Source organism: Bison bison, unplaced genomic scaffold (assembly GCF_000754665.1).
Source record: "Bison bison bison isolate TAMUID 2011002044 unplaced genomic scaffold, Bison_UMD1.0 scf7180017864063, whole genome shotgun sequence".
Lineage (NCBI taxonomy): Eukaryota > Metazoa > Chordata > Mammalia > Artiodactyla > Bovidae > Bison > Bison bison.
The window spans coordinates 13,180,194-13,199,981 of record NW_011494635.1 but is presented as its reverse complement, the minus strand read 5'-3'; the positions used below and the strand labels follow the sequence as shown (position 1 = coordinate 13,199,981).

Sequence of the window (19,788 nt, the reverse complement as noted above, 5' to 3'; positions counted from 1 at the left end):
AATCAGTTTCTTAATTTTCCTGAACCTACGTTTTCTGATGTGTAAATGAGGAGGATAATAATTGTTAGAATTAAATGAGATTGAGTTAAGTGCTATTTCTGGAACACAGCGTTTAATAAATTCTAACTACTCTCATTATTATTAGTGAGGGCAGATTCTGCTCCAAAAAAAAAAAAATCTCTTTATTTCATTCTGTTCTTTCTAACAGCTGGAACCCAAGCTGGAGAAGAGATGCCTGTTGTTTCAAAAACCAACATTAAGGAGTACAAAGATAGTTTCTCTAATGAGAAGTTTGATTTTCGCAACCACCCAAATATCACTTTCTTTGTTTATGTCAGTAATTTCACCTGGCCCATCAAAATTCAGGTAAGAAGTGCTTTTACATCTTACAAAGGTGGTGAAATCTCTGTAGTGGAGACTTAAATTCACTAATGTGTAACTTAACTGTAAATGAGATGTACAATATTAATGCTGCTTTGCCTTTGTGATATCTGTGATGAAGGAGTGCTGAGCACAGACCATAAAGAAGATTGTAGTGGGGCTAGCTTAAATCACTTGTGAAGGAAATTTATAAGCACTTTTGAAAGCAAGTTGGTGTATAACAGATTTGGTAATTATAACTATTCATTTCTTCATTTCTTCTCATTCATTTCTTGAGGACTTGCCACTTAAAAGCCTGTAGAGCTACACAAAGAGCTTCAATTCTGGAATGAGTAAGGTGGCTATAAGTGAAGCAAACAAATATAACCAGTGAAAGCTGAAGTGTAGAAAGTGCCGTATGAAGAGAACCCCAGATGCTCTTGGAGTTTAGAGGAGGATAGGATGGAGGGTAATGGGGACAGTGTGGGACAGTGTTTAAGGTCACCTTAAGAGTTTCAGTCTATAGTCAGACAGATGCGGGTTTGAGCCCTGGCTTGTTCCTATAGCGTCTCCATGTCAGATTCTTTGTACCGTGACCTGAAAGGGTAGTTCTGAGGGTTCTTGTTGGCTGCTCCAGCCACTGCTGCTACCAGCCTGCTCCTTTTCTCTGGTCCCATGGGCCTAGTGCACTCCTGGCCCCATTTGTGCTCTTTATAACCATCTGCCATTGGGTCTTTGGGGCCTTGCCTTAGTGCTTTCTGCTTTAACCCCTTTCCTTTTGGGGAAAGGTGGAATTTGGGAAGGGTGAATTTTGAACAGTTGGTTTACCTTTAGCTGAGGAAGTGTGGTCGCTGGACTGGGCTGTGGATACTTGCCAGCTTTCAGTGGCACTGTCTAGTGAAGCACATCTGCACTGAGCAGTTGGGATGGGCTTGAAATCTAGTTCTGGTGGGTGTGTGTTCACACCTTGAGACTGTAACTGAAGAACAGTCACTCTTTTCCTTTCTGGAGGGTGGGGGACAGGCTCAGCATTGTAATTTTACTCACCACTCTGTTTTCTCTTCCTATCTAGGTGATCTATAGATTTATCCTCCAATCTACTTTTTCCTTTGTTCTGTCACACTGTCTGCTTCCCTTTCCAACTAGCCTTCTTGTAAACATTGACCACACTCCCTGTTTCTAGTATCCATTCACCCATCAGTCCAACTTCTTCCTTCACCACATCCTGAAGTTGCCTGTCACAGTAGACTCCAGTGACTGAATTCTTTAGTCCCCTTTTCCTTCTCATTGCATGATTTGAGTCACTGTCCTTCTTGCCTTCCTGGTCCTTTCTTTCCCTCATTCTCTGGTCTGTCTTTTTAAGGAGTCTTTTAAAAAATTAGGGCTGTCTGGGATTCAGGTCATGGTTCTCTGTCTTTATCGCACGCATAAGACTTACTGTACCACTTCTGAACTGGTAATTCTCAGTACTCTGTCTTCAGCCCTGCTTATACTTGAACACCAAACAAGTGTTCTTGGTTGCTGCCTAGACATTTCTACCTGGCCACTCATAAGCTCCCTGTACTCAGGGAGTCATTCTTGTAATCTTAGCCCCAAACCCTGTGCTTGGTTCTAGCGAATGGCACTACCACTTGTCCTGTTGCATAAACCATGACCCTGGAAGTTATTTGCATTCCTGGAATAAACCTGACATGCAATGATGCATTATTTTTTTACTTTATTGCTTTATTGTATTATATTTTTCCTTTATTATATTTTTTTACTTTATTGTATTATTTTTTTACTTTATTGCTTTATTGCTTTTACTTTATTTTTACTTTAGTCCATTGCTGGACTCAGTTTGCTAATATTTTGATTTGAATTTTGTATCTGTCTTAGTAAGAAAGTCCATAATTTTCCTTTCCTGTCTTTGTTATAGTTATCAAACTAGCCTTTAATTATAAGTTGAGAAGTTAGCTCTCATTTGTGGGAAAAAAATCATATAACTTTAGAATTGTATGCAATCTCTCTTTGAAACCACTTGATTCTGGTGTTTTATTTGTGGAGTTTGTTTTCTTTTTTAACTGCTGATTCCAGTAGTTACGGGATATTTTGGATACTCTTACCTGCATCCATTAAGATAATTTTTTCTAGATATTAATTTATTTCATATATTTTCAAATTTTCTGACACAAAGTTGTTCATACTGTCCTCTCTTCCAATCTTTGCAGCATCTGTGCTTACTGAATCATATGCTTAAAACTGGTTGAAGTAATATTAATAAATTTTATCTTAATATTTACCCTAATTTTTTAAAGTTTAAAAAAAAGCAAGTTTTTTTCTGTAAACACTGATAAGCTTATTCTAATATTTATATGAAAAGCAAAGATTCTAAAATAGCTATAACAGTTTTGAAAAGAGGAATAAAGTGGGAAGAATTACTATATGAAATATTAATAAGGCTTAGTATTTAGCTACAGTAATCAAGACATTGTGGTTATTATTGGAGGGATAGGTACATAGATCAGTAGAACAGAATAACGAACCCAGAAACAGAACCGCATAAACACATCCAACTGATTTTTGACAGGTGTTGTCAGTTCAGTGGAAGAAGGATAGCCTTTTCAACAAAAAGCTACTAGAACAGTTGGACAATCATAGACAAATGAACTTTGACCTAAACCTTACATTTTATACAAAAATTAAATCAATGTGGATAACAGATTTAAGTGTAAAATGTAGAACTATAAAACTTAGGGGGGGAAAAAAAGGAGAACGTCTTCATATCCTAAAACTAGGCAAAAGATTTTCATATTTGACAACAAAAACATGACCTATAAAAAAAAAATTGCTCACATCAAAATCAGAAGCTTTGCTTTGTGAAAGACTTTGGTAGAAGGATGAAAAACAAGCTATATACTGTGAGAAAATATTTGCAAAAGATATTATTGACAAAGGACTTGTATCTAGAAGATAAGATGAATTCTCAAAATGCAACATTAAAAAGCAGTCCAGTCAGAAAATGGACAAAAGACATGGAGACATTTTATCAAAGAAGATATAAATATGGTAGATAATGACATGAAAGATGTTCAGCATTAAAAGCTGTTCAAGAAATACAAGTTAAAGCCAAGAAGGGGAGTTCTCTGGTGGTCCAGTAGTTAGGACTCCACACTTCCACTGCTGAGGCCCCAGCTTCAATCCCTAATTGAAGAACAAAGATCCCACAAGCCACATGGTGTGGCAAAACACACACACACATACACACACACACACAAACACACACACACCCCACAATTAGAATGAGATATTACTACATACCTATCAAGTGGCTAAAATTTAAAACAGTAATAACACCAAATGTTAGAATTCAGAGAAATAAGATCATGCATACATTGCTGGTAAAATGGTACAGCCACTCTGGAAAATATCAATAGTTCGGTGTTTTCTTATAAAGCTTAATTTGCACTTACTATACTTAACCCAGCAATTATATTCCTGGGCATTTATCCCAGAGAAATAAAAACTGATGTTCAAACAGACACTTGGAAAGCAATATTTAGCAGCTTTATTCATAATAGCCCCAAACTGAAAGAAACCCAAGTATTCTTCAACAGGTGAATGATTAAATGAACTGTACTACATACATATCATGGAATAATATTCAGGAATAAAAAGAAACAAACTATTGATACAACAGCTTGTATGAATCTGAGGAAATTGTGCTGAGTAGGAAAAATATCTTAAAATTTTACATGCTACATGATTCCAGTTATATAACATTTGAACATAAAAATTTAAGACCAAAAATAGATACAGACCTACGGAAGCTTCAACTTTCTTTGACTTCTTCTGGACCTTCTTTTCAAAGGGCTTATCAGATGAGATCAGACCCACTCACACTCCAGAGGAGAGGATTGTACAGGGTATACACATCGGTGTGCTGTTGCTGCTAAGTCACTTCAGTCATGTCCGACTCTGCGACCCCATAGACGGCAGCCTACAAGGCTCCTCTGTCCCTGGGATTCTCCAGGCAAGAACACTGGAGTGGGTTGCCATTTCCTTCTCCAATGCATGAAAGTGAAAAGTGAAAGTGAAGTCGTTCAGTCGTGTCTGACACTTCGAGACCCCATGGACTGCAGCCTACCAGGCTCCTCCATCCATGGGGTTTTCCAGGCAAGAGTACTGGAGTGGGTTGCCATTGCCTTCTCCTGCACATCAGTGTAGTAAGCATCTTAGGAGCCATATTGAAATTCTCTCTGCCATTGGCTATATTTGGCGTGGGGCTAGCAGGGTTAGGTTGTTTCTCTGATCCTAGGGAATATGAGCTCTAGGCTCTGTACTTAGTAAAATTTCATTTTGATAACATCTGCTAACACTGCCAAGTTATAGAGCACATACAGTTGTAAAATATTTTATTTTTAAATATAACTTATTGACTTGTTTTAAGTTGAAGTTGTTTTTATACTGACGTATCTTATTATATTCCAAATCTGATTGAACTTCAAGCTTTGTTTCTTACAGTTGAAAAAGGACTAATATTTTTTAAGATTCTTAGTGACAATCTTGACTTATGTTGCTGATATTTTTTTCCATTTGGAAAGAGGGCTCTGTGCGTATAAACAGGCTTTTGTGCTGGAGATAGCTGTGCTGTTGCCAATGCCGAGTTCTAGTTGTTTTTTTTCCTCCCAATGCCCAGTTGCTCCACCCTCTGAAAGTCACTGAAATGGTCATTCCCTTCTAGAGGGATCTCTTCCCCACACTCACTTTTTTTAAGTACTCATTTCAAGTTTAAGACTCAAGGAAATATTGGTTTTCTGCCTGATTTTTTGGTCCTCTTCACCTGAACTGGATCACTCACTTGAATAAGATCCACTTCTGAAAGCTGCATTCAGGAGCACTTCGGAAAATAAATAATGGCATGTTCATCATTTAGTTTGCCAGGCTTTCCTTGAGAAACAGGTAAGTTCTTTTGAAAATATATCTTTTTGCTGTTTGGTACAAAAAGCTGCAGTTTTCACAATGTGGCTGGACCTTTGGTGTCTACATACAAGAACCTGATCAGTGCTGGTTCTCTCCACACTGGGGACTGAATCTGGTGTATGCTGAGTGGAGGACTGAGCTTGTATCTTCCTGGGCAGATGTGAGCATGTTCTTAACAGAGGGGGCTGTACTTTTCTTTATTGCTTTATTTTCCTCAGAGTTTTAGCCTTTTTCGGTGTAGTTAGCTTTTAAATACACACTTGGAGACTGTACAGATTTAGTTAAAATGTAGAGACTTATTTAAGGAAGAGAACAGGGAAATGTATAAATGGTACAGTGTAAGCCATTCAGTTAAATTTCAGTATGACTTTCAATGCAGACAAAAGCCTTTTTTTGTCTTTGATTCTCATTATTTAAAGCAAAGTGAGGCAATTTATTTCTCTTCTCAGCAACTTGTGTAAATATTTGTGCTTTAAAAATGGTAATGGTAAACTCAAATTCTTTCACTCTGAACTGATCCCAGAATTCTTTTCCATAATTAGGAACAGATCAAAACCTACAACTGCTAACCGAAGGAGTTTGAAACTAACTATAAAAATCCTTGTAGATTCGGTTTAAAATTTTTTAAAAACCACCCAGACTGAAAAGGCCTGTGTGTCAGAGGGTGGGGGTATGTTGGGTCAGTTGTGCCTGGTTTCTGGTTGGTTGCTCTTGAAGGTCGTGCCCCTTCCTTAGCCCTTGCTTTCTGAAAGTGATTCTAGATGTTCCCCGAGTCAGCAGAATTCACCTCTTCAGCCACAGCTATAGTTTGGAAGGGTAGGTATTCAGGATAGAGAATGCACAGACAGACATTGTGTGTGAGGTGGGAAGGTGGATGGTGGCGCTGAGATTCTGGCTTGTTACTGGCTCTGCAACAGAGGTTGTTATTGAAAGTGGAACTAATATTAAAGTCCTCTCCATGCTGGGTGTTTGATTTGCTAGTTTATGTAAGAGGCTAGTGTTCACAAGTGAAGGCAACACAGAATTTATATTGAGAACTGGGCATTCATTTACATGTTAGAGTTATGTTTATGGGTGCTAATAGGATTGCTACACTAAGCAAAGGATGTATGAAACTTTTGTTGACTCAGATATACTTTTTTTTTAGTAGCAGCTTTATTGAGATGTAAGTCACATACCATGCAATTCATCCATTTAAAGTGCACAATTTAGTGGTTTTTAGTATATTCACAGAACATTTTAGAATCTTTTCATCACCCCTAAAAGAAACCCCATACCCAGATGCAGTCCCTTCCCATTTCTTCCTCCCTCTAGTCCCTGGCAACCCCCAGTCAACTTTCTTTCTCTGCAGATTTGCCTGTTTTGGGCATTTCATAGTAATTGAATCATGTAATACGTGGTCCTTTGTGGCTGGGCTCTTCGACTTAGCATAATGTTTTCAAATGCAACCATATTTAGTGTTTTAGTACTTCATTCCTTTTTAAGACTGAATAGTATTCTGTTGTATGGATAAACCACATTTTTTGTTTATCTGTTCATCTGTTGATGGATATTTGGGCTATTTTCACTCTTTAGCTCTTACGAATAGTCAGATACATGTCTACAAGTCATATTTATTGTATAATAATAATATATACACATAACTCCTGGTGTTAGATATCTGTATCTTAAGGATTTTAAGAATTATAAAGCCATGAAATACATTTAGAACTAAACTACTTAAAGTATAAATCTGGACTTCCCTGGCAGTCAAGGGATTGAGACTCCACATTCCCAGTGCAAAGGGCATGCTTTCAATCCTTGTCAGAGAACTAAGATCGCACATGCTGCACAGTACAGCCAAAAAATAAAAAAGTGTAAATCTTTCTTAATTTCAGTTGGCTTTTAAACTTCTTGTCCTACCTCATGGTTTTCATCATGATCATTATATTCCTTCTTCTGAAAAGTCTCCTCTCTTCTGCTTTTCAGCTTTGACTGTTCCTTCTCAGTTCTTCAGTGCCATTGTTCCCTTGGGTTTCCTCTGGGCCCTTTTCCCCTGGACAGCCCCATCCACACCATCTGTGAACACCACCTTTGGCTGAGATAGATAGATCTTTTTCTAGCAGACCTCTTTTGTGATGTCCATAGCCAAGACCCACTAGACTGCCTTTAACATCCACTCACTTAGCTCACCTTCTGACCCAGAGAGGCAGCCATGAATGGAGAGCAGGAGCCATGCCAGATGCTGGGAGGCAGGGTGTGCCCCCGTGCTCCTGGACACCCTGGGAGAAGAAGGGAGTGCTCTGTGGTGCCTGAGTCAGCATGAAGTCCTAAGAAACATAAGTTCAGTGTTCAGGGTTGGGGAGGGATATGTTCAGTCACTTTCCAGAACTACTAGGACTTGAGCAGAGCCGAAGTGACAAGTTTTGTGAGTGAGGAACTGGAGAGAAGGGCAGGCAGAAGCTGTCACTAGGCTGGGGCATATCCCATAGCAGCTTCCTTTCCTCATCTGTGCCTCCACAGTCATAGATGTGTCTGTTTTTTCACTCTACAGAGATTTCCATAAGGGCAAGGGCTTTTTTATATTTCTGTGTCCTCACACTCCATAAATGTACACTAGATGAACGCATCATTGGAAATGAGAGCTTTATGCTCAGGATCAGAACTTTGGGGGTTTTGGCAACTTTTGTAACATTTTTATAGGTAATGGAAGCTATTTGCTGATATTGTCTGCATAATTGTTGACCAGTGCTAAAGAGCCAGCAGGGTTGAGAGACCAAGAATTTGTCATCCCAATCTACACAGTGTGGTGTTAGAGGATTGAATTGTTCTGGTTTGGAATTTTGTCAGACTCTGAAAAGAGTTGAGAAGTAGAAGAAAAGAGAAAGATGAGGACACAAACATTGCTAATTTTACAACAAGAGTAAGTTAAGAAATACTGTCTGTATTGAAATACTTGAGAATGAAATGATAGGATATCTGGGATGTGCCTCAAAATAATCTTGGGGAAGTAAGTAGAGTATGGATAAAATAAGATTGTGAGCTGTAAATATTAACGCTGAGTGATAAGCACTTGAGGTTCATTATACTGTTCTCTCTACTCGTTAAAAACTTTAAAATTTTCCACAATAAAATAATTTTTAGAGATAATACAGATGACTAAATAAGAATTAAAGGTCTAAGTACATTATTTAACCTCCCAAAAGTAGCTGCAGGATTGTGCTTCAGCTGGGACATATCTCAGAACTGACCTTCTGTTCTCCTTTTTAGGAAGCACACGACACTGTACTAGAGTTTCACCAGTTATTGGCTACTGTTGGGCAGCTTTAGAACAATCAGAGGGCAGGAAGAAAACCTCCTCTTCCTCATCCCAGCATACTTCACCTTGGTGAAAAAGGCAAAGGGAACTTCACCCAAGAGCTACTGACCTCCCCTCCCTACCCAACCCCCAAGCAGGGGTGCCTTCCAAGTGAACCTGTGAGGTTTGGGAAGCCACTTTCCAGTGGGCCATGGCTCTATTGCCTTCTGCTCCTACATCCTCTCCCTATATCCGAGGGTATTACATCCATTTCCTGTCTGTTTTGGCATCTCCATCACTATCACCCTCAGAATAATAACAGAAATTATAACAGAAGCAGCAAAAACAGTGATAAAACTCTACTAGGGGGTTGGGGAGTAGGGAGTGATGGCTAATATAGTAGGAAGTAGTAAATGATGCCTAAAGTAACTAAATCAAGAAATAACAATTTTAAAAAAAAGAAAGCAAAAAAAAACTTATTAGTGATAAAAAGGTAAACCACTCCCTCCTGCCACCAGAAGAACTGAAAAGAAATCTAATTAGAGGAGAGGGTCTCTGGAGAGAAGTCTTAAGAAGAGGAGGGAGTGGGCAGGAGTCAATCATGTATATATAGTTATTAATGTTCTTGAGGTTCTTTTGGTTTTTTAATTGAAGCATGTGTGATCTAGTTTCCTAACCAGGGATGGAACCCAGGCCCCCTGCATTGGGAGCACAGAATCTTAACATCTGGCCCACCAGAGTGGTTTTTAACCCCTTAGTGGTTTTTAAATTACTGATGAACACGATAAAATAGATAGACTCTGGAGAGTGGTAAAAATGAATGGCTGGAAGGAAATTTGAGGAAGAAAGCCCAGAGGTTGGCAGTGGACAGATGGTGAGTGTTAGCTTGCATGTCAGGAATGAGCGGGTTGGTGGCATTACCCAGTCTTGAGGCTCTGACCAAAGCTTGGGTATACAGTTTCTGTGCCTACACAAACCAGCATTAGGTTGGTGGTATGTGAAGCCAGGTGATAGTCATTGGATCCAGTCCAGGGCCTATGGTCTCAACATAGAGTTCCATATAGAACTTAGGTTTAAAAAAAAAAGGTTTTTGTGTCACTGACACTCACGGTGGTGGCAGCACTAGCTCAGCTAGTGGTCATGGAATCTTCCATCCTTGGCAAAGGTGAGGCCTGACTGGAAAGCTGTTTGTAAACAGGCCTAAGTTCTTATGGGAGCAGTCAGACCTCTCCTTGCTTTGCAATGTTCAGAGTTACATGGCAAGACTAACGTGGTCCAACCAGGAGCCAGAGGGCCACCATGACCATTTAAACCCTCTCTGGTCCTAATGTCAGGTCTTCAGCATCTGCAGAGTCTGGCCTTTCGGGGAGAGCTGAGGAGCAGATTGGCCACAGTCTGGAAGGGCTCCTTGACCAGGTGGGGCTGGGCCTTGGTGGAGCTGCTGGCCTCAGGGAATCAAGGAAGCAGCCCACAGAGATTCTGCCATGTGCATATAGACCCTGGATTTTCTTTCAGCCTGACGGGTGCTGCCTTGGAGCCAGAAAACTTACCTCACAGGGCAGCCAGCTATATCCATTCCCATCCTCTCTCTGACTTAAATGATAGTAACAGTGAAGATTGTTCTTGGTGGAGAAGATAAAGGCAAATTAGAAGTTCTTCCCTCTCTCTTTTCAAACCTTCTTTACTAAACAGTGATCTTTCCCTATTCATTCATTTATACCTGCTTTGTAGATTATATGTTGCTGTTCAGTCGCCAAGTTGCATCTGACGCTTTGCAACCCCATGGACTGCAGGACCCCGGGCTTCCCCATCCCTCAGCATCTCTCAGAGTTTGTCCAAGTTCATGTTAATTGAATCGGTGATGCCATCGAACCATCTCATGCTCTGTCACCCTCTTCTCCTTTTCCCAGCATCAGGGTCTTTTCCAATGAGTCAGCTCTTTACATCAGCTGGCCAAAGTATTGGAGCTTCAGGTTCAGCATCAGTCCTTCCAATGAGTATTCAAGGTTGATTTCCTTTAAGATTGGTTGGTTTGATCTCCTTGCTGTCCAAGGGATCTTAGACAAGAGTCTTCTCCAGCACCAAGGTTCGAAAACATCAATTCTTTGGTACTCTGCCTTCCTTATGGTCCAGCTCTCACATCCATACATGAGTACTGGAAAGACCATAGCCTGACTGTACAGATCTTTGCCAGCGGTGATGTCTTTGCTTTTTAATACACTGTCTAGGTTTGTCATAGTTTTCCTGCCAAGAAGCAAACATCTGATTTCGTGGCTTCAGTCACCATCTGGAGTGATTTTAGAGCCTAAGAAGATGAAATCTGTTACTGCTTTCACCTTTTCCCCATCTGTTTGCCATGAAGTGATGGGACGGGATGCCATGATCTTAAATTTTTTTAATATTGAGTTTTAAGCCAGCTTTTTCATTCTCTTCTTTTACCCTCGTCAAGAGGTTCTTTAGTTCCTCTTCACCTTCTGCCATTAAAGTGGTGTCATCTGCATATCTGAGGTTGTTGATATTTCTCCCTGCAGTCTTGATTCCAGCTTGTAACTCATCCAGCCTGGCATTGAATGGACAATAAGCAGCCTTGTTGCACTCCTTTCTCAATTTTGAACCAGTCAGGTGTTCCATATAAGGTTCTAAGTGTTGCTTTTTGAGCCACATACAGGTTTCTCAGGAGACAGGTAAGATGGTCTGGTATTCCTGTCTCTTTAAGAGTTTTCCACAGTTTGTTATGATCCACAGTCAAAGGCTTTAATGTAGTCAATGAAACAGAGGTAGGTGTTTTCTGGAATTCCCTTGCTTTCTCTATGATCCAGTGAATGCTAGCAGTTTGATCTCTGGTTCCTCTGCCTTTTCTAAACCCAGCTTGAACATCTAGAAGTTCTTGGTTCGTGTAATGCTGAAGCCTAGCTTGAAGGATTCTGAGCATAATCTTACTAGCATTTGAAATGAGTGTAACTGTCCAGTAGTCTGAACATTTCTTTAGTACTGCCCTTCTTGGGAATTGGAATGAAGATTCACCTTTTCCAGTCGTGTGGCCACTGCTGGGTTTTCCAAATTTGCTGACATATTGAGTGTGGCCCTTTAATAGTATCATCTTTTAAGATTTTAAAGAACTCTACTGGAATTCCATCACCTCCAGTAGCTTTATTGGCAGCAGTACTTCCTAAGACCCACTTGACTTCACACTCCAAAAAGTCTAGTTCTGGGTGAGTAACCACACCATCATTGTTATCTGGATCATTAAGGTCTGTTTTGTATAGCTCTTCTGTGTATTATATTCAACTGCCACAAAACAAAAATTTTCTAGCATTGGTGTTTTGTATTATATGTAGTAGATGCAGAATACCAATGTTAAAAAAATTGTTTTGTGGCAGTTGAATATAATGTGTCATTTTTTCTTATTTTTACAGTAAACTTGGGCTTAGCCTGTACCCACCATAGTTGATGAAATTCATTCTCAGTCTGTATTCACAGAGGCCCATCCCCTTCCTTCAGGGATATGCAGAAATCTCAGGGCTTCACTGAGTCCAGAGATCTTCATTCACTGACTGCTATTCCTGGTGCCCTGCCCCACAGCCTTGAGGTTTGTTTGAAGGCAGCTATCCTCACTCCCACATGTGGCAGGCTTGGGTGCAAAATAATCCCTGGTACTTCAGAGCCTCCCAAGGCCTACCATGCAGTCACCCTCTATTTCTCTCTACTCTCAGAACTCTAAAACATCTTCTCCATTCCCTTCATTTCCCTCCATTTTCTAGTCTTAAAGTTTGGGCCAGGCCTCTCTTCCTCTACCCCTATTCCTTCACGCCCACACCCACCCCTGGGGAAGATCCAGATTAATTTCTTTTGGTTTTTGTTTGCTTGGTTTTTGCCTTTTTTTTTTTAATATTTATTTATTTGGCTGTGCTGGGTTTTAGTTATGGTGTGCTAATAACTCTTAGTTGCGGCACCTAGCATCCTTATATCCGAATTCTCTGACCTGGGATCAGATGGATGCCCCTGCATTGGAGTACAGAGTCCTAACCAGTGGACTACCAGGGAAGTCCGATTTTTTTTTTTTTTTTCAATAATTCCTTATTTCAGAGTTCCCTAAGGTGTGGCCCCTGGACACCAGTATCAGAATAACCTGGGGAGCTTAAAGCCATTGGAGTGGTAAAAGGGACCAGGATTCTGACTTTGTTGGAAGCTCTGCAGAGTTTGAGAACCATGGATGGTCTAGTTCTTGGACTATAAAAGTATATCTGCTTTTGTGTGGGAGGTAGGAAATTACCTTTTCATTCTTTCTCCTACAACAATTTAAAAGCCAATAATTGATATATTCATAGAAGAATACAGGAATCCTGTTTTTTAAGATATCTCTAGGTATTCAACCATAGTATAAGTAGGATATGATTATTCCATACCCCAAGGGAAGTGGATCAAGTGCTGAGAATGTAGAAAAGAGAGCCAGTTTCCAGTGGAAGATGGGATAGCTGAATAAGAAAGGAAGTGTTTGTGCTAGGCCACAAAGGACTTGGAAGGACAGGACTCAATCACTGCAGGTATGAACAACCACCACCACCATTGCGGGTGGTTGGGGAAGGCACCCTGGTCACAGACATTGAAGGACAGTAGTGGTACTGCAACCAGAAAACATTTGTTTGACTGAAGCATAAAATTAGTGCTTGGGAAGTGCAAGTTTACAATATCCTACCCCAAATCCTGGGGCTGGAAGGACTTCTGTGTTTCATTTCATATAGCATACTCAGAAAGCACCCTGGGCAAGCACACCTCAATCAAACATATTGCTGAAAGTTGAGTCTATAGCCAGTGTGAAAATGTAAGGGGACATAAATTCCTGGCATGTGAAGAGTGATACTTACTGTTTGTAAAGGGAGAAGAAAGTAATTGTGACTTTCATTTATCAATTGTAATGGAATTTTCTTCTTTATATTAAATAGATTTTATTATAGGAGGTCTTCATTATCCTTAGTATCGGAAAAACCCACAAACACATTTCAGTGTTTTTTATAATAAATCATGAAAGAAAGGTCTAATTGGGATATTATTTTGAAAAATGAAACTCAAGAGTATGAAAAATGTAATTTTACAGTTAACAAAATTTAAATTATGGTTGCAACTGTGGACCAGTTCTTAGATGAAAACTCAATTAGGTCTTACTGAGTTTGAAGAGAGATGGGGTCATTATTTTTCCAATTATCATATTCATTTATTTAGCAAATATTTATTTAACCTCTTCATGCCAATCGCTGTCTTAGGCACTAGAGATATAATAGACAGTGGCAAAGTCCCTTATGGGTCTTATTTTCTAGTGGAAGAAAAGCCCATAAATAAGTATACATTTAAGGGCTGTGAAGAAAAATTGAGCAAGATAAGAATATAGAAGTGTGGCTTATAAAATATAGAAGTGGTGCAGGTGGTGCTCGGAGACAAGACAGCGGAATGGAGTCCTTCACTTCAGATTTGACTTTACAGCTTGATTTAAAAAAGAATAGCCAAAGGTCTCAACAGTTTTCCCAAGATGCTCTCAGTAATATTCAGAGGGTTTTGAAGGACTTAAGTCTGTATCTTTCATCCCTCTTCACTTGGTAATTCTGCCAAGTCTTCATTCGTCAATGGTTTTGTGTAATCAGTTCTCCAGTAGCACTTTCACTAAAATCTCATTTTTTATGACTGATTTTGCAGATGATTTGGCTTGTTTGACAGTCTTTGAATAGGGGACAGCCCCATTCATGCCTGTTGTCACAGTGTAATTTTTAATAACACTCTCTTGCACTCTCAGAAGTTCTCAATTTGGACAGTAAGTCCATCACCTATTGATCAAGAGATTAAGCAACAAGACTGAGTGTTAAAGCAGGGCTAGATGTTTCTAAGTGGTCAGTCTGTTCATAAACATTGTTATAAGTTTTGCTTTCTTATGAAATTTTGTAACTTTGGAGACTTAGGTAATGAACATTCAACAAAAGAAGGCCACTTTTAGAGTGATGTGAGTCTTGGAGACCAACCACACTGGCTGTTTTAAAAGATTAAAATCTAACAGACTTGGATAGCCTAGAATTTGTTTCTTTATGTCTTGTAACCTGGACTCTTCATTCCTCAAGATTGAATAACCTTGTTCATATAATTGATTTTCTCCAATCTTATTAAAAACTTTTTATGTCTGCGAACACTGCGCTGCGAGCGGTGAGGAGCCTGCGAGCCGTAGTGGGCAGCCTGCGCGCTATCTCAGCATGCTACGCACGCTGTTGGCCGAGGCCCTGGGGGCTGGGCGGGTGCCTTACCGGCACTATGCACCAGCCCCGCTCTGCTGTCCGTGTGGAAATTCACAGAAAAACATGAAAGGGTAACCACAGCAAACAGTGTTGAAACAGTGGGAATCAGCAATTTTGCACAGGAAGCTTTGGGAGATGTTGTTTACTGTATTCTGCTTGAAGTTGGGACAAAATTGAACAAACAAGAGGAGTTCGGTGCTTTGGAAAGTGTGAAAGCTGCTAGTGAACTCTGTTCTCCTGTATCAGGAGAAGTAACTGAAATTAATAAAACTCTAGCAGAAAATCCAGGACTTACCAATAAATCTTGTTATGAAGAGGGCTGGCTGATCAAGGTGACATTCAGTAACCCTTCAGAACTAGATGACCTAATGAGTAAAGAAGCAAATGAGAAATACTTAAAATCTATTGAGTGAAAATGGAACCCCTAAATAAACTAGTTTGAAACAACTTAATCTAGCATATTTGTCTTAAATTAGTGGTGGATAGATATTTAAAAAGCAACTTTTAGCAAAAGAAACTACTGTAACAATGTTTCCTGAAGAAAATACCCCTTAATATCCTTAATGTCCTAATGACTTCAGATAAATATTGTGCGTCTTTTTCACAGCACCTGATGATTTTTAGGCTAGGCTCCAGTTACAATATTCAGAATTCCTGAAATTATCTGATAAAACTAGTTATAAAATTATGTAATTCAAAAAAAAAATTATGTAATTCAAGGATACATGGTTATCTTAAGCCTTATGTAATATTGTAACTTGCTTACAGCCATCCCTGTATTTAGGTCAAAATGATCTTCCCACTAGAAATAACTGTCAGTGGGGAAATTTGTTAGTTGTATAGTGTTCGATGAAGAATATTACTCTTTTAATTTTGCAATATACTGTGTTTGCTGGTGCTATTTTTATACAGTGGAGCAACAGTCTTGCAGGCAAATAAGAAACAGTTTAATAATAAAATATTCCGCTTCTTAATTAAAAAAAATAAAAACCTTTTATGTGATGACTGTAGCCATATTTTGCAGTTTTCCTTCTCTCAAGAAACCTGAAGGATTGATTAATAAATGAAGGAAAAGCAAAGAATATGGTTTCTCCTTATCTATGATGTCTACGTATGTCTGCATTTCTCAATATAAATGGTGGCTAGAGGGCAAACACAAAACCTTCAAATTCTAAGCCCCATAATATTCTGTGGCCTGAATAGGTAGTATTGGACCTTTATTTATTTATGGAATGTCAAAAAGAAAATAAGAGCATCAGAAAGAAAAACACTGGATACGTCTTCTATCTTGAACCTCTGTGAATCTGACTGTAAAAAGACTGCAAAGTATTGTTACTGTGCTGGGGCCCAGGCTGTAGCACTTTTCTTGCATTCTGTAGAGCGGGAGTTGACAAGGGATGGGGGTGTGTGGCCAGGATTAAGAAAAGAAGATGCCAATCATATACTTCTATGATTCTTGTCATTCATGTCTTTATTTGAATAATTATCATCTTATTCAATAATTGTTTCATTTATAGCACCATCCTCTCTCCAAGGAGAGCTGTGCTCCCTTAAAAATAAGCAGAGAACACTCCTGGCTAGTACCATGTGTATCATAGGGTAGTAAGGACACAATTATCATACTTAGTAGTAAATTCTAAGCTGCAAATTTTTTCATGTTCTAATATCTCTGATATCTCTGACATACCTTACAGTGATTTTAAAAGCATTGTATCATAATATAAATCAGTGGTTTTCTTAAAAGTACACAAAACAATACTTGTTTTAGTGGTGTCTTAGATTTGATGAGCTATGTCAGGGATTTTACAATGTTCTTTTTTTTTTTTCCCTTTAATATTTATTTAGGCTGTTCTGGGTCTTAGTTTTGGTATGTGGGATCTAGTTCCCTGACCAGGGATTGAACCCAGGCCCGCTGCATTGGGAGTATGGCATCTGAGTCACTAGACCACCAGGGAAGTCCCTATAATATTCTTGGTATAAAATTATTTAGGTTCCAATTGGTGTTACATTGATTGTCAGATGATATTCAATGTAGTGAAACTTGGGATAAGTATTTTTTTTAAAGGGACATTATCTTGAAGTGAATACACACTGGGTACATTAAGTGTCAGAAGTGTTGAAGGACACTAAAGGAGGCTGCCCACCTCATGGTAGATCCAAGAATTGGAATTTGAAGCAAAAGGGGAGAGCATTTTGTCTTGATAAGGGCACAAGGAGGTAGCAAGTAAACTGACTTGCTTGTCATTAGGTGTTTATATGTATATATATATATATATATAAAGTTTATTTTTTTAATTGAAGGATAATTGCTTTACAGAATTTTGTTGTTTTCTGTCAGACATCAACATGAATCAGCCATAGGTATACATATGTCCCCTCCCTTTTGAACCTCCCTCCAATCTCCCTACCTATCCCACCCTTCTAGGTTGATACAGAACCCCTGTTTGAATTCTGTGGGATGTACAGCAAATCCCCACTGGCTATCTGTTTTACATTTGGTAATGCAAGTTTCCATATTACCCTCTCCATACATCTCACCCTCTCCCCGTGTCCATAGGTCTGTTCTCTCTGTGTCTGTTTCTCCATTGCTGCCCTGCAAATAAGTTCTTCAGTACCATCTTCCTAGATTCCATGTATATGTGTTAGGTATACGGTGCTTATCTTTCTCTTTCTGACTTACTTCACTCTGTATAATAGGCTCTAGGTTCATCCACCTCATTAGATGTAGGCCTCTGAGATGTCTTCCAGGTCAAACTAAAAACTGAGATCTGGTGTCAAACAGAGGGGCTATAGGGATTTGTCTTCAGTCTCAGAATATCACTTTTGCTTTGGCAATTAAGCACGAAAAACTAAAGGGATGGGTGCTTTTCCTCAAGTGAAAACATTCCGTTAATCTCTTGAAATGTTAATGTCTTCCTGCTTCAGCAAGAAGGCTGAGTTGATGGTTCTGTCTTATAACCTAATCACTCTACCTGGTTTTCTGTCACAGATTGCATTCTCCCAGCACAGCAATTTTATGGACCTAGTACAGTTCTTCGTGACCTTCTTCAGGTAATTTCACTTATACAAACTATCTGTTCTTTTAATTCGGGTACTTAATTTAGTTATCAACCCATGAAAGGTAAATGAATAATCTTGTGTTTGCAGAACAGATCAAACTAACTTTATATATGTTCCTGAAAAGTTACATGTCAGTTACAATACTGTACATTCAATCTAATTTGATAAAATGAAGACATTTGGTTTGTATGTTCTGGCTTTTTGAGGTAGCTTTTCATGTACCCTATACTAAAATGTAGATAATTTGACTTTTCATGTGGGGAAGATTTGGAGTTGAAATAACAAAATAATGATTACTGATGTGAGCTACATATATGCTGCTGCTTGTTCAAGAGATGTTTCAGGTGATTATCTAGAGTTTTAAACCTAAAAGTGATTTGTTAGGCCTTGAGATCCTTTTGTTTTTATAGTTTCTTTTCAGTTTAACATTATTTTTAAGAAAATACTATTACACATAATTGAAAAAGTGCTACAGTGTTTGTAAGAGAAAGCAATAGCATCGTGTCCCACAACTTTAAATTATTTTAGCTGTTTTTTACTTCTCCATGCTTAAACGCTTTCTTGATTTTTCAATTCCATTATCTTTTGATGTCCTACTGATAAGGACATCAAAGATAAGGATTTATTATCTTATGTTACCTCTCCCAACTCCCCACACACTATGAACACATATAGATTCCCCTTCATCCCACTTATGTAATATAGTTATATCACAATGTTTGGCTAAATCGGGAGCCCCTATTTATGTTGTTATAACCATAAAAACCTCCCATTTGCTACTGAGTTGAACTCTAATTATACTTCCCCATTTTTTAGATGGGGGAATCACTTTTTGCTTGTGTTAAATGCAATATTTGCCATATTTAGGGTTTTTAATTGTTAGATTTTCTATGTAGCTACCCTTGATTTATCCCTATACTCTGACAGAACTGAACACTCTCTTGATGTGGTCAAACACAAGAAGATACTTTCCCGGTTTTAGTTTCTCTTGGCCTAGATAATCATAAAGAGAATTATCACAAATTCTCTTGCCTCTGCCCTAGAACACAAACCTGCTGCTTCCAAGTGCACTAGTTGTCTTTGAGGCCTGCTGCACAACTGTCACCTTGGGAATTTCTTTAGCCTTCTTATGTTGAAGTCTCTGTCTCCTTCATCCCATGTCTTTGTCTCCCTGTTTATTCCCACCTTATACACATTCTCCAGGAAGTTTCTGAGGAAAGGTGCATGTAGAGGTGACTTTCCTATGACCTTTCCTGTCCAAAAATGTCTTAGTTTTACCCTCACATATTATTGAAAGTTTGAACACAGAATTCTAGGTTAGAAACACCTTCCATTAGAATTTAGAAAGCATGGACTTCTATGGTGGTCCAGTGTTAAGATTCCATGCTTCTAATTCAGTGGGCATGTGTTCCATACTTAGTCAGATAAGTGCCGTGTGCCATACACTGTGGCCAAAAAATAAAAAAGAATTTTGAAGGCATTATGCTGTTTCTTTATTAGCATCTAGTAAATATTCTATTATTTACTGGTACTCTGACAGAACTGAACACTCTCTTGATATGGTCAAACACAAGAAGATACTGGTTTTAGTTTCTCTTGGCCTGCTGCTGCTGCTGCTAAGTCGCTTCAGTCGTGTCCGACTCTCTGTGACCCCGTGGACTGCAGCCTACCAGGCTTCTCTGTCCATGGGATTCTCCAGGCAAGAACACTGGAGTGGGTTGCCATTTCCTTCTCCAATGCATGAAAGTGGAAAGTGAAAGTGAAGTCGCTCAGTCGTGTCTGACTCTTAGCGACCTCATGGACTGCAGCCTACCAGGCTCCTCCATCCATGGGATTTTCCGGGCAGCAGTACTG

General features: G+C 39.1%; 1 protein-coding gene and 1 pseudogene across 1 annotated transcript in view; both read left to right on the top strand.

Annotated features, from left to right (window-relative positions):
* The window catches only part of ATRN (attractin), a 191,025-nt gene that overhangs the window by 132,844 nt on the left and 38,393 nt on the right, over positions 1-19,788 (top strand). The window contains exons 25-26 of the mRNA XM_010836630.1: positions 209-366; positions 17,864-17,925. Of these exons, the coding sequence (XP_010834932.1) occupies positions 209-366; positions 17,864-17,925 (220 nt within the window). The remainder of the gene's footprint in view (positions 1-208; positions 367-17,863; positions 17,926-19,788) is intronic.
* On the top strand, positions 11,874-16,742 carry LOC104986060 (annotated as a pseudogene).